Source organism: Pleurodeles waltl, chromosome 12 (genome assembly GCF_031143425.1).
Source record: "Pleurodeles waltl isolate 20211129_DDA chromosome 12, aPleWal1.hap1.20221129, whole genome shotgun sequence".
NCBI classification, from domain to species: Eukaryota; Metazoa; Chordata; class Amphibia; order Caudata; family Salamandridae; genus Pleurodeles; species Pleurodeles waltl.
The window spans coordinates 640,129,367-640,143,728 of NC_090451.1; the positions used below are offsets into that span (position 1 = coordinate 640,129,367).

Consider the following 14,362-nt stretch of genomic DNA (forward strand, 5'->3'; position numbering starts at 1 on the left):
GCCGGCAAAGGAGTATGCCCAAGATTTGTTGGCGTTAATGCGGAGGCCTGAGATGGTGCTAAATGTGGAGAAGAGCCATGCGAGCTCCATGTGGGGCCTTTTGATATCTTCAAGATATAATGATGTCATCTGCATACAATGAGATAATATGATCTTTACTACTGGTTTGTATCCTGTTGTGTGCCATTTCTCCCGGAGTATCTGAGCTATCGGTTCCATGGCTAAAATAAAGATCAACGGCGATAGGGGGCAGCCCTATCATGTACCATGCCCAAATTGGTAGAATTCACATTTATGGGGGCCCGTACGTGCCCTGGCAGAGGGATCTGTGTATAGTAATTTTATCCAATTGATATACACGGGTAGTATTCCCTAATGCTGGAGAGCCGCTAACATGTAATCCCAATGTAGTGCGTAAAATGCTTGTTGGATATCTAATGTAATGCAGCCTGCCTGAGGATGTATCTCTTTTCAAGCATCCATAATTTTGAATAGGCGCCGGATAGTTAAGGAGGTATTTCGACACAGTACAAAGCCACTCTGATCTATATGTATTACTTGTGGGAGTAATCTATTGGCTAAGATCTTAAGTATTTTATACGCTGTGTTAAGGATGGACAGGGGAGGTTATGAGGACATTGCCTCTAGTGGTCTATCAGGTTTTAGCAGGGATGTTACTAGTGCTTCCCTGGTAGTGGGATGGAGGTGACCAGCCTTGAGGGTGGCGTAATAAACTTGCATTTTACCTTGTACTGGACACAGGTCACTTCCTGTGTCCAGCTACACAACAGTAACTCCGAACCTAGGCATGTTTCGTATACTAATTCCAGTTTTGGTTGTATGATTCAATGCACTCTGGGGGCTCCTTAGAGGACCCCCAGTATAGCTCCTACCATTCTTCTGGGGTTTTCCAGGCAGCCCGTGCTGCTGCCACCCCTCAGACAGGTTTCTGCCCTGCTGCTGCTTGACCAGCTGAAGCAGGGGAAGGCAGAACAAAATATTTCCTGTGGGAGAGGGAGTCAACATCCCCAAGCCACCAGTTTGCTTTTAAGGGCACATTTGGTGCCCTCCTTGCATAAACCGGTTTGCACCAGTCCAGGGACCCATGGTCCCTGCTCTGGGGCTAAACTGGACAAAGGAAAGGGAAGTGACCACTCCCCTGTCCATTAGTACCCTAGGGGTGGTGCCCAGAGCTCCTCCAGGTGGCCACTTGATTCTTCCATCTTGAAACTAAGATGTGCAGAGTCCCCTGGGAGCATCTGAGTGGCCAGGTCAGGCAGGTGATGTCACAGACCCCTCATGATAGGTGGTCACCTAACTGGGTGACCAAACCCCCTTTTAGGGCTATTTAGGGACTTCCTTTAGGGTGGGTCCCCAGATACGATGTGCAAGATTCCACCAGGACTCCTCTGCATTGTTTACTTCATCTTCTGGCCACTGGAATTGCAAATGGACTCTTCAGGAACTGACAATCTGCACCTTCAGCGACAACTCTTCTTGCAACATTGTTTCTCTGGCTCCTTACAGCATCTGCAACACTTCTCCGGCTGTGCATCCTCGGAGGTTGGCAAGAATTCAGCCAGCACCAAAAAGCAAGAAGGTATCTCCCTTAGAGTGAAGAAGCCACTCCTTTGCATCTGCAGGCATCAACTGCAATGACGACCGGCTGCATGGATCTGTTCTCCTCTGGAACAGTGTGGATCCTGTATCACAGGTGGTGGTCTGGAGTGGTCCCCTTGGTCATCTCTGCCAGCTGTCCAACTTGGTAGACGGTAAGCCCTTGCCTCTTCTTGCAGGGCAGTACCCCTGTGAACTGCGACTCTTGCAGCTACCAAAGCTTGTTTGCTCCTGTTCCAAGGGATCTTCAGACTCCGTGTAGCCCCCGGTCCCAGCACTTCATCTTGCCAAGCACAGTCTCCCCTCTGCTACTCCAGCGACGTGGGACTCTTCTTCAGCTGTGCTGACTGGGCCTCACTGCAACTTACTGTGCCTGCTGCCAGTGAGTTGCATGTGGAGTCTCCGACTGCCTCTGTTGACTCTCCCGACTGCTGAGGATCACCTCAGACTCCTCGAGTCCCCTGGACCTTGCTGGTCCTCTTCAGCGTTGTAATTCTTCTTTGCTCCTCTTGCATTTGCCAACGCTTATTGGTGGTTCTCATGCACCACTGACCATCTGCGACCAGACAACCGATGTGGGACACCATCAGCACCGCTCCAAGGACTCCACTTCAGCTCTTGGGCTCCACATCTGGTCTTCTTCTCCCCTCGTCGACCTGGTTCTGTATCCACAGAAGGGTGGGTAGAGGCTCCTGCCCCCACTGGACACTCCATCGTGGACTGGACTCTGTCCCCTTCTTTTGCAGGTCCTGTTCTATCCGGAATCCACCTTCGGTTTCTTCTTGTCTGGTTTTGTTCTCGAAAATCCCTTTTCTTAGTCCTCCTGTTAGTTCTTGGGAAAACTAGGTTCTTACCTTTGCTCTCCTGGTCGCTGGCGGTCACTGTGGTTCTCCCCTCTTGGGTTTCCTAGATCTTCCAGCTCCCCTCTAACAACTCCACATCCTTGGGCGAGGGACTGTATCTTGCATTCCACTTTTTTAGCATATGGTTTGGCCCTCCCCTTTCTATTTTAACTAAGTATTGCCCATGCTTGTTGCTTTTATGCTATTTGATGATTGCTATTGTGTATATAATTAGTGTTTACTTACCTCCAGTTGAGGGGAACTGCCTATATGTACTGTAGTGTTGTGTTACTTTAATAAAGTACCTTTATTTTTGTAACACTGTGTGGTTCTGTCATGTGTGATACGTTGCTGTGTGACTGTAGTGGTATTGCATAAGCTTTGCATGTCTCCTGGATAGGTCTTGGCTGCTTATCCACAGCTACCTCTAGAAAGCTTGGACTTCCTAGACACTGCCTAAACCTCACTAATAGGGGATACCTGGACCTGGTATAAGGTCATAACACCATAGGTGTCCACCACACACCAGGCCAGCTTCCTACAGTTTCCAACTGCCCAACTTCATTCTGACTAAGAGGAATGTGGAATAAAAGTCCTTATTATGTTGACTTATCCAGTACTTTCTCAATAACACCCTTGAGGAGATAATAACTTTCATACTGTAGCTTGGCCACATGTTTATGACCTTCACTGGTTGGTAAGCAGCAGGGCAGGTTTTGCCAAAACTCCATCAGATCCTGCATTGGACAATCTGGTGTACCTATCACTCTGTAGCGCTGTCCTCCTACTGTGAGGCAAAATCTGAAATTCCAACTTCACAGATGGAGGGGATGGGGGCGGGTGACAGCCAGTGTGGAGAAGGCAATCTCTTGTTTGTGTCTTAGCCTTACGTGTGTGAAGAATGTTGTCACTCCTGTGAATGGTTTTGTAGGCCTTTATTGGGTTTCTGTAATACCCTTGGTTGCTGTTGGTTGGTGGTAATGGCCATACTATATCCACTTGAACTCATAGTGCAAGGAGCTTCTTCTGATGTTCTGGGTCCAGGAAATGCAGAGGATCCATAAACTATCCACATACCAAGCAGATGTGCCTTTTTATGCCCTGAAAATCCCCATCCCCATTGTTGGCTATCAAAAGGCATTTCAAAGAATTTCTCTGTACTTCTGTGCCCTTAAGCTATCCTGGCCCTCAAAGAACTGCCATTAGCTGATGGAAGCCCACTATAAAAACATCAAACGCATTCTTCTTGAATGAATGCTTTGGCTGCTGGTAAAGGAAAGAAATGGCTAGTGTATTCACTGTCTTAATTTAATTTGCTGCCATTGATCTCACTCTTGCTCAGTATGTCAATGCACCTGCCATCCAAATAAGGGAGTGTAAGGGTAGGTATGATTCGATGTAAGGCACGTTCAGCTGCGATGACCTAATGCAGACATGGGCGAACATTATGCCACAAAGTCCATAGTTCGGAGCACAGTATTTATTTTTCATACACGGAAGTACAAGAGGGACTATGTTTTTTCTTAGTTCACTTAAGTCCCTCTTAGCAGATGTAGTCCAAGTTAAGAATTAACTTAATAGACTTTCTGGATTTTTTCTGGGTTGTTCCTTAAAATCAAAGTGGAAGCATTGCTGCTCTCATTGTCTTGAGATGGCCACATTTCTCCAACGCCTTTTCCAGCAGAGTGTTACATTTAGAAATGTCATCCTGTGAAGATTCCAATAGAGATGGTAACCATTATCTGGTATGAGCTAATCCTAGAGGTCATGCTGATCTTGTGTGTCAATGGCATCCTAATAAATTTCTGCCTCTAATCGTCCATCTTCTGCGTTTGGGAATTCATCTTCACTTTCCTCTACACTTAGGTTGGCAACAATCCCAAAAGCTGGGTGGAATGTGCACCTGCTGAGGTGGCAATAGAGTCACTGGTGCAAGTAGTGCGAAGGCAGAATATGATCTAGTGGCTGCTGCTGTTGTGGAGGTGGCAGAGCTGCCTGCCACTGAGGTGCAACATGAGCAGTCAGTCTCACACAAATATTTTGAATAATTTGTTAGAATGGTTAAACAACCATCTACACAATCTGCAGATCAGATGTATAACGCACAACTCTGGATTTAGAAGGAATCTTTTTTAGCGAGTACCTCAGGCACCTCGAGGTGAAGATGCCTGCCTTTATGTGTCTTTTAGGGAAGTTCTAAAATGGGCATCAATAGTAAAATCATCCTAATAAGGTGGCATCTCCTGAGACGGGCATGTCTTTTGTTGATCTAAAGATAGGCGCCTGACTGTCACGCAAAGTGTTTTTGCTGTTAAAGGTATACTGAGGTCACATTTTAATGCCATATGTTTTGGGTAAAGGCATGAAATACAATCAGTGAAGACCTTTTATTTTTAAAACACAAGCCAAACATGCATTAGAGAAAAATTGCTTTTCCCTCAGACACTGGTATCCTGACTGAAATCTTCCTGTTCCAGTAGACAAATCACCCAAAAACAACTCACTGAGCATGAAATTGAAGCCTGGCATGTAGGTCATCCAGGTGAGATGAAAAGTTAAAATCTGGATCTTCTGAGGTAAATGTAACAGAAAGAACAGAGTTCAGTTGGGGGAACTGACTCACACTGAGGTTTGTTGTAAAACCTGGGCTATGGTTACTTCTAGGGGAGTGACTGTGCTGGTACATTCACCTGAATAGCTAACATTTGAGTGTTTATCAATAAGGAAAAACCGTTACTAAACTAACACTGTTCTTGGGGTACGTCTATTTTAACAATGTTTATTGATATTTTAAACTGGTGGTAGTTAATGAGAAATGTTAAAACTTGAGCGGAATTGGGAAGATTGATAGGGTGTTAACAGAAAGAAGTATACTGGACTAAGAGAATTCAGTTGTAAAAGTAAATAACTTCTTAGCTTTGTATTCTTTCTTTTCTCAACTACTGAACATGTATTATCGATAAAAGAGAAAGGGCATGCACATGTACTGAACAACTCAGATGTCATCTTTATATACACATTATATCACATTGATAATTCTAAGGGAGTAAAACGTAAGGCAATGGCTCGTTGCATATTCAGCGCCCTGCTCCCTAGAGCACCCTCCATTACAAATCCCTCTTCTGAAATCTACTTCTGAAAAAGGTGAAAGTAGGGGGTTGAGGAAAAACTACTTAAAGACCAAGAACTATCTCTATTAACCACCAAGCTCCGTTCATCTAAGCATTGAACCAGCATTAAGAAAACTGTATGGGAGCCCAGTTTGTTCCTGGAAGGCGAGCAGACACACGCAGGTAACTGAAAAATAGATTAATGTTTCTGAAACGCTAAATTTACAGTACAGACGGCCGATACAACAAAGCTGAATGGTAGCTATGGAGAAGGAAACATTTCGAAATAAGCGGTTAACTTAACCTAAGAGTATTGACAAAAGTACAAACATATCAATGTAGGCACCTTGGAGTTACAGCCTCTACAGACCACTTAAACATAATGTGTTATTGCCAGCCAATGCATTTCAGCAAACTACTCCGCAGCAGTTCCTCTCTCAACATGAGCAGTATCTGCTGCCTTCCCAAAATGAAGCTCGCTTGAAAGGCATTCTAAATGTTGCTAATTTGTGAAGTGCAGGTCTGTTAAAAACAAATGGGTTGAGAGAAGATTTGCAACAACAGGTTGGGCCTGACACATCTGGTCCAACATATTACAAGAACAAAAGTGGTCTGGGATTGTGGGACAAGACAATGGAAAGGCCTCATAAAAGAAAACTGTACAAGTAGATGAGAACAATAAGCATACTCATACCCTTCTGTGGCTGTGGCGGCTGTGTCTCTGGTGGCGGTGGCTCACTGCTCGGCTCTTCACTTTTGATGATCACCTCCTCTTCATCATCGCTGAATGCGGCCTCGGCAGTATCATAGCAACTGTCTTCTTTGTCAGCCATGTGATTCTCCATCTCCATGGAAACCGGCTCTTCCGTTTTGACTGTAGGAATACATGGGAAAGAAGCTTAAAAGTCCTGTCTACTCTGGATCAGCAGATGGCACGGGGTGCACCTGGTAGAACAGATAGACTTCTAGGTGCACACAACATCCTGGCGCTCATCATGGTTCCTCCCATAGGCCATAGACTACACCACTGGAAGTGGACTTCGTGAGAAACGAGAGAGAAACCACAGAGAAGTATGGTGAAAAGGAGCAGTTTACAAAACGCCAGCTGATGAATGAATACATGCACTGCAAATATGTATTTAAAAGAACACATCAGAACACAATCTGACCCATCCGTAATCAACATTGTCAAAGCATAAACCAGTGAAGGGTGAGGCAGAGGGTGAAGGTTACCGGGAGCTCAGAGATCCATCTGGGTTGACGAGCCTAGCACGTTTTAGCCAACTCTATCCATGTATCCAGAAAAAGGCCTAGAGGAATCGGGAGTATAGACGTCCCATTAACACAGGAGGGTAAGGTAAACAGTGGAATAAAGATAAAATATAGAGAGAATACAAGAAGACGACAAGACTTCCTAGAAAGTATTGCTGGCACTGCATGGGAACACTCAGGGTTACTGGTGACCAGTTATACCCTCATCATCATGACTGACGGAGGGTTCAGTATGTGGAATTACCGGGCCCACCTCTAGACGACTGTGTAACTACAGATGGTGTTGCACTCCGCCCAGTACAGGGGGCCACAGCAACCCTTATCTAGGGTGTTTTACACTCATTGTTGAAACAGGAAATTCCTTTTCCCTCGAGCAAATGTTTTAAGTTGCACTGTAAGTAGGGTTTTATTTACACCTGAAGAAAGACGTTGATCGAGTATTGGCTCCTGAGTGGGCTGGAAGAGTTGGCATAATTGAGAATCAATGGGCCAGTACACCCAATTTTCATCCATTTTCATTTTTTCATACCGGAGGTAACCACTAATAAAGGTATTTACTTTGGGTTTACCTCAAGTTAGTTTTAGAATAACCTAGATCCCGCTATTATCTAGTATACAGCGTATCAAGAACTTCCTGGTACTGGAGTAAGTACGCCTGGAGAGTACCTCAGGCTGGAGTGAGTTGCTGATGATGATGCACGCCACAAAAGTGACCTCATACCTTCATTCACCAGGTTCTTGCCTAATCCTACAACACTGCACACCATCGCCTCTTTGTGGTTTGCGTTATGGATTCTGGAGGCTGTGCAATGGTTTGAACGCTAACTCTCTAGTAGCGATACAAAAGCTGGTATTCTTACCTAGAACCCCCATCCTCATCCTAGGGTCAATGAGTCGCCAGTCAATCACACAGCTAGCCTATTAAGAAATCTAAACTCGCGGCACACAGGATCTGTGACTACAATACACTATCCACTCTTTCCTTGCATTTAACTTGTTTGTAGGTTTTGGATACTTAGTAGTGGAGTAACAAAATACAGCATTATGTAAAATGTGGGCAGTTAGTGACCAAAAATAGGACATCAGAATAGCTTTACCATACCATTTCTACTTGTTGTCAATTCGTTTGTGGGCAGGATATATACATAAAAAATTGTGTATACTTGCAGACCCTCGGCTGTCATCAGACCATGCCGCAATCACTGTTCTACACCCAGTTTGAAGGTTATTTTTTGCTTCCAGCACTGCTAGGAGGAATTTCTAACAAAAACATTTTCTTACCACACGGTTTCATAGGTTTGTAATCTGTCAGCAGAAGTTGTAGAAAAGGTGTTAGGATTCACTCATGTCCAAATACCAGCCTTCCTTATAACAGCGTGCGGCACAGTAGTTCCAAACTTCCCCCATTATCTTTTCCATGTGGCTGACTCTGGTGGGAGTCCAAAAGGTTAGTGCAATGCTTATGCACAACTGTGCAGTAATGATATTATGTTTGAGTTGGAAGGATTGACTATTGGTTGTGCCCCATCGGACACCACATTGGTTGTGGATCCTCCTCTAGTACTGGCATCAACGTACATGCAAGGGACTGGTGCAGAGACTGGCGTTGGAGTTAAACCTGGCCCAATACCGGTGAGGAACCTGAAGCAGGATCTACCAGCAGTAACCCGATCCTTGGGGCTGTAAGGCACACCATAGGGAGCCAGAAGTATGCCAAGGATGTGCACAATGACCTCCCTAAAGTTCTCAAACTGCAGGAGCGTCGCCACGGACCCGAAAAGTGGGAATGAATTGGGACCAGGGTTGTAACCAGGTCCTCATGGAACGAGTCAGACAGAGAGGCATGGTGCGCCTTCTCTGGTGACCCTGAAAGATGGGAAGGGGCAGAGTCCCCCTTTGGGTTTCTCATATTTGTTTCTTTTACTTACCAGAAGAATTCGACTTGAAAGAGTATCTGTTGTAGGAACAACTTTGGGAACAGGTCTGCATTCTCTGTTTCAATTGGAGGCGGACCTGTATTGAGTCTGGCAGTGTTTTGCCATTTTTTTCAGATGGCTCTCGGGTTCATTTGGGCACATGCCTTCAAGTTGTGCACGAACACAAACACCAGAGGCGTACCACATGATGATCTGTCACAAACATCTGTTTGCAACTGTCCTTACGAGATTTAAACCCTGTAGTTTTGGAGGCAACGTGTTCCCTTGCACATTGGTAGATTTGTTGAGAAAAAAACCTCCACTGAGATGAAGAATAGGAGTGAAGCTCAGGATCCATGCCTAAAGGCACGTAAGGAAAGGAAGTGACAACAGTGTCCATGGTTGACGCTTGTAAGCGGCTCCGTTCGCCATTTCCATAGCTGAATGAATTTAGCACGAGGTGCATGTTGCCACCCACAGCACGTGGGAACAATCTTGTTTAAATCTTTCAAAAACTATAGGTGAGAAATCTGTGGTTAAAAGTATCCACCAGAATGCCTAATGTTGTATGGGCCAACCACAAGTAAAATTTGTCATTCATTATTCATTTGCTCCATATAACAGTTGCATATACTAAAATGTTACCATCCAAGCCACAGACTGTAACTATTGTGAATAAATGTTTATTAAGTGCTCTTCGACCACTTTTATCTCCATTTGCAACTAAAGAGTCTAGACTCCTCTAATGTACTCACAAGCCTGCTATCTCAACACACAAGTCAGATATAGACTTTACATTCTTTAATATCTCTGTACTTTAAATAGGAAAATGCAATTCTCTATTAGCTTTGTAATAAAATATGTATTATTGTTTCCTAACCTAATACCAGTTTTAAATTGTATTATTTTGTTTTGCATTTGGTCTTCTATATATTGTAGGGGACTTTAACATCAGATTCTAGATCATGTAATGCTCATAGCCTGCGAGTTTACTTTCTCCTCTTGTTGAAATAGCTAAAGGAAAAAAATCTTCCTGCAAGGACAACTTCCGGTTCCTTTAGGGCCACCTGGCAGCCTTACCTGGGTATCAAGCCAACTTTAGGCTTGCATCTTCCTTCGAATATTTCTAGCACGGTGGTCTAATTGCTTTCTCGCTTTATGTACATGAGAACCACATTCTGTATGTTTTTTAAATGCACATTTTCTGACAATATGTTTTTGATGCACACACTCGTACCCTAATACAGTTTTTGGAATCATGTTGCTTAAAGTCACTTTCAGACTGCAATTCCAAATTGATATTTTCTGGTGGCATGTGTTATCATGTTTAGTCACCTTTTTTTTTTTTTTGGTTTTGTTTTTCTTAAAGAAAACCCATAGATTTCTTACAAACTTTAAAGACCTGCTAGCTGTTTTCTGCACACATTCAATTATTCATTTGAGACTGACTCAGAGTGTTTGATTGTTTTGGTGCTATATGAACTAGTACAATATAGACAGAGGAGCTGCTGCAGTCCGATCAACAGGGTTCCTTTATCACTGACATATCTGCGATATTGAATCTGCTAAGAATTAAAAGGACAGCCCTGTTTTATTACACATTTGAAAAGCAGAATTCATGAAATAAAAAGGTTTGACAAAACTAACAGAGTTAACGTAATGCTGGTAATTCTAACTTTGGGCTACTTACCTTCTGAAGATGAAGATTGAGCTTTGCAAAACTCAGGGAACTTCTCCCTGAGCATAGAGCGCAATTCCTTGTCCAACTTGGGGTTATCAAATAAAGGAGCCAAGTGCCTGATGGACAAGAGAAAAGTAGACTTGTTATAAGAAAGAATAAGTAATGAGGAGAACTTTTAAGAATCAAATTGAACAGTTTAATCTCCAAACAAGGATAATGACTAACTACATGAATGAACAAAAGAAGAGTGAGCGATGAAACAGGCAATATAATCAAAACAGTGCTGCTCAAAACCACGTTGTCTTTTGGATGGTAAAACGGATTGCTCAAGCTACACTTACACACACTTCCATCACAGAGCTGGGAGTGAATTTAAAGAAGAGAGAGAAAAAGTTTACACAAATTGGTTCAAAATAAGACAACTAACAATCCGCCAGGATAATGGACAAAGTGTACAGAATAATGGATAAAAATCATAAGCTAGTTTCTTTGAAAACATACAAGGAGAGCTTAACATATAATGCCAGGGGCCTCGATTACACAAAAAAGGAGGACACCATTAATAAAAACTACAAAGACTGCTTTTCAACCTTCACACTTCCAAAAATGTAGTGCGTCAAGGTTAACAATCTTTGTGCTGAACACAATTGCAATGTTTTGTTTTATATATTCACGTCCATCAACTCAACTGATAGTGATAAATCAATTCATGTTGACTTAACTGCAACAGCAACAACATTACCTCCCGTCCCTCCCTCGCCTTCCTTTTAACCAATGAGGCCTCCCGCCTCCCCTCTAGACCCTCCCTTCCCCTTTCAAACCCCCCCCCCACCCTTATCCCCTCCTGTTCTTTTGTCTAGCCCACGCTAGACGGTTTTCTTTCCCTTTCTTACCTGCACGGCGGGGCTTGGAGGTCGTCGATGGTGGCACTCCTCGGGACGCGGAGCTCCGCGAGGAGTGCTTCGGCTGGGTCGCGTCTTGAACGAGCAGCATGGTTGCTCGAGAGGCGTGTCCTGGAGGCCGGCTGACGGGGTCAGCCGGCCCTCTGTGGCTGGGACGTTGATTTCCGGGTTTCAGCGCCGCGGAGCCGCGGGGAACCGAGGGACTTCAATTCTGAGATGCTCTCAGGTAGGACGGGCGTTCGGCCCGTGGATTCTCTTTTATTTCCTCAATATAAGACACCTTCAAAGTTTGCCATGCCTTTTCAGGGACCTGTGAGGGATATGGTGTTTCGTGAGTGGAAGGATGTGGATAAGGCTCAGGTTCCACGATTCCTTCAGAAACTTTACTTACTTGAGGGTGAGGAGGTTTTGCCTCCTTCAGTACGCCTGGACTCTATTTTGGCTACGCTGATTGGCAAAACGGCAGTCAATCCGGAGGATTGTGTGCCTACGGATGCCACTGACCGTAAAGTAGATTCGGGTCTTAAGAGGGCTTTTGCTGCGGAGAATCTGGCGCTGAGGGCAGGGATTTATTCTGCTTATGCGTCACAGTCATTGGTTCAAGACTTTGATAAACTGGCGGTGGCTGTACAGGAAGGGGCGGAATGTTCGGAGCTCCTGGCTGGTATGGAGCAGCAGGCCAGATTGTTGGCTGATGTGTCTTCGGATGTGGTCCGTACTTCGGCTCTGGCATCTGGGTCTTTGATTGGGGCTCGTAGGTCCCTCTGGTTGCGTTCCTGGAAGGCTGATCCAGGGGAAAAGGCGGCCTTGTTGAGACTGCCGTTTGAAGGTCGTACCTTGTTTGGAGAACAATTGCCATCCATGCTTTCCAAGGCTTTTAAGGAACGGAAGCATGCCTTACCTTATAAAGGGGGTTCTTCTTCGGGTAAAGGGTGGAAGAAACATTCCAGATCTTCTCCTACTAGGGATGCTAAATCCTTTTCATTTAGGAAACGGCGTTTTCAGCCGCGTTTTTCACCTAAGAAGTCTGCTCCTGCGACCCGGGGTGGTTTCAAGAAGGGGTCCTGACAATCACTGTGGGCCTGGCAGAGGGCCGGTTGGGGGAAGACTGAGTCACTTTCTTTCAGCTTGGAAGGACAGTGTAAACGATCATTGGGTACTAGACATTGTGGCCAATGGTTATGTCATAGATTTTGTGGTGGTTCCTCCAGATTCAGGGGTACGCCCCACACCTCTGCCTTCAGAGGGGTCACAGAGAAGAGCATTATTGGACGGAGTGCGGGACTTACTGGTCAAGGGGGCCATTTCCCACGTTCCGCTAGACGAACGGGGTCAGGGCACTTATTCGGTCTTGTTTCTTGTGCAGAAAGTTTCCGGGGGATTTCGGCCGGTGCTCAATCTAAAGGAGGTGAATACCTGGATCAGGACAGTGCATTTCCGCATGCTGTCCATTCAGACTATTTTTCCATTTGTCAGACACGGGGACTTTCTGGTGTCACTGGATCTGCAGGATGCTTACCTACACGTACCGGTGGCAAGATCCTCTCAAAAGTTCCTGAGGTTTGCTGTGGGTCAGGACCATTATCAGTTTTGCGTTCTGCCTTTCGGTCTAAAATCTTCTCCTCGAATTTTCACAAAGGGGCTGGCTCCTCTAGTGGCTTTGCTTCATTCAGAAGGGGTATTTCTGCATCCTTATCTAGACGACATTTTGATTCATGCCCAATCACGAGACCTTTTGCAGAAGCAGGTGGTCCATGTTCTGGGGGTCCTGCAAAAACACAGGTTTTTAGTCAATTGGGAGAAGTCAGACTTAGTGCCGTCCCAGGATCTGGTTTTTCTGGGAGCTCGGTTTCAGACTCTTCTTGGGTTGGTGACTGTGTCAGAAAAACGGTTGGGTGTCCTACAGGCTTTGGTAAAGAAGGTATTGTTGCGGTCTGCTCCCCGAGCTCTTCTATGGTTGCGTCTGCAGGGTCATTTGGCGTCGGTGATATTTCTGGTTCCTTGGGCACGTTTCCATCTCCTGTGCTTGATGACATGGTTCTTGAGAAGGTGGACACCAGGGTCCGGTTCTCTGAAGGACAGGGTTCCAGGGTCCGGATTGATTCACAGAGAGTTGCAATGGTGGTTGGATGCAGACCACCTGAGGATAGGGGTTTCTTTATCGCCTCTGAGACCCGTGGTGGTGACGACGGATGCCAGCCTCTCCGGTTGGGGGGCATGGAGGGGGCCGGCTCAGATTCAGGGGTTTTGGTCCCCTCGGGAGGCGAGTCGGTCGTCGAATTGGCGCGAATTGCGGGCAGTATTCCTGGCTCTGGTCCATTTTCAGGATTCCCTGAGGGGTTCGGCGGTTCTGGTTCGCACGGACAACTTAGTGGCCAAGGCTTATGTCAATCGGCAAGGAGGGACCGGGTCAAGGGCTCTGTTCAATCTAGTCAAGGAGATTTTTGTGTGGGCTCAGGAGTGGGTTCCTTCTCTCAGGGCTACGTACATTCGGGGGGTGGTGAATGTTCGGGCGGATCTGCTGAGCAGAGTGATTCCTTCCTCTCAACTTTTCTCTCTCCGGAAGTCTCTGTTTCAGCATCTGGTTCGGCTTTGGGGTCTTCCAGTGCTGGATGTGTTTGCGTCAGTAGGGAATGCGAAAGTGGATCGCTTCTGCTCCCGGTTTCGTTGTCCCCAAGCATGGGAGGTGGACGGGATGTCATGTCCTTGGCCGCAGGGCCTTTTGTATGCGTTCCCTCCTTTTCAACTACTCGGGGCGTTTCTGTTACGTGTGAGGGATCTGGGGTCCAGGGTTGTCCTAATTGCGCCTCTTTGGCCGTGGGCTAATTGGTTCCCCTTGTTGAGGCTGATGGCGGACGGGAGGATGTGGCCTCTGCCTCTTTGTCCGTCTCCCCTGGAGTTTCCCTGCCTCCCATTGGGGTCATTGAGAAGGTTACACTTGACGGCCTGGAAGTTGAACGACGGGGATTGACAGATCTGGGGGTGCCGGTAGCTTTGAGTTCTACATTGCTGGCTTCGAGGA

General features: G+C 45.8%; 1 protein-coding gene across 1 annotated transcript in view; it reads right to left on the minus strand.

The window, feature by feature from the left end:
• The window catches only part of INTS3 (integrator complex subunit 3), a 383,756-nt gene that overhangs the window by 161,578 nt on the left and 207,816 nt on the right, over positions 1-14,362 (minus strand). The window contains exons 14-15 of the mRNA XM_069218194.1: positions 10,448-10,554; positions 6,264-6,443 (exon numbers count right to left, since the gene is read on the minus strand). Coding sequence (XP_069074295.1) covers positions 6,264-6,443; positions 10,448-10,554 — 287 coding nt within the window. The remainder of the gene's footprint in view (positions 1-6,263; positions 6,444-10,447; positions 10,555-14,362) is intronic.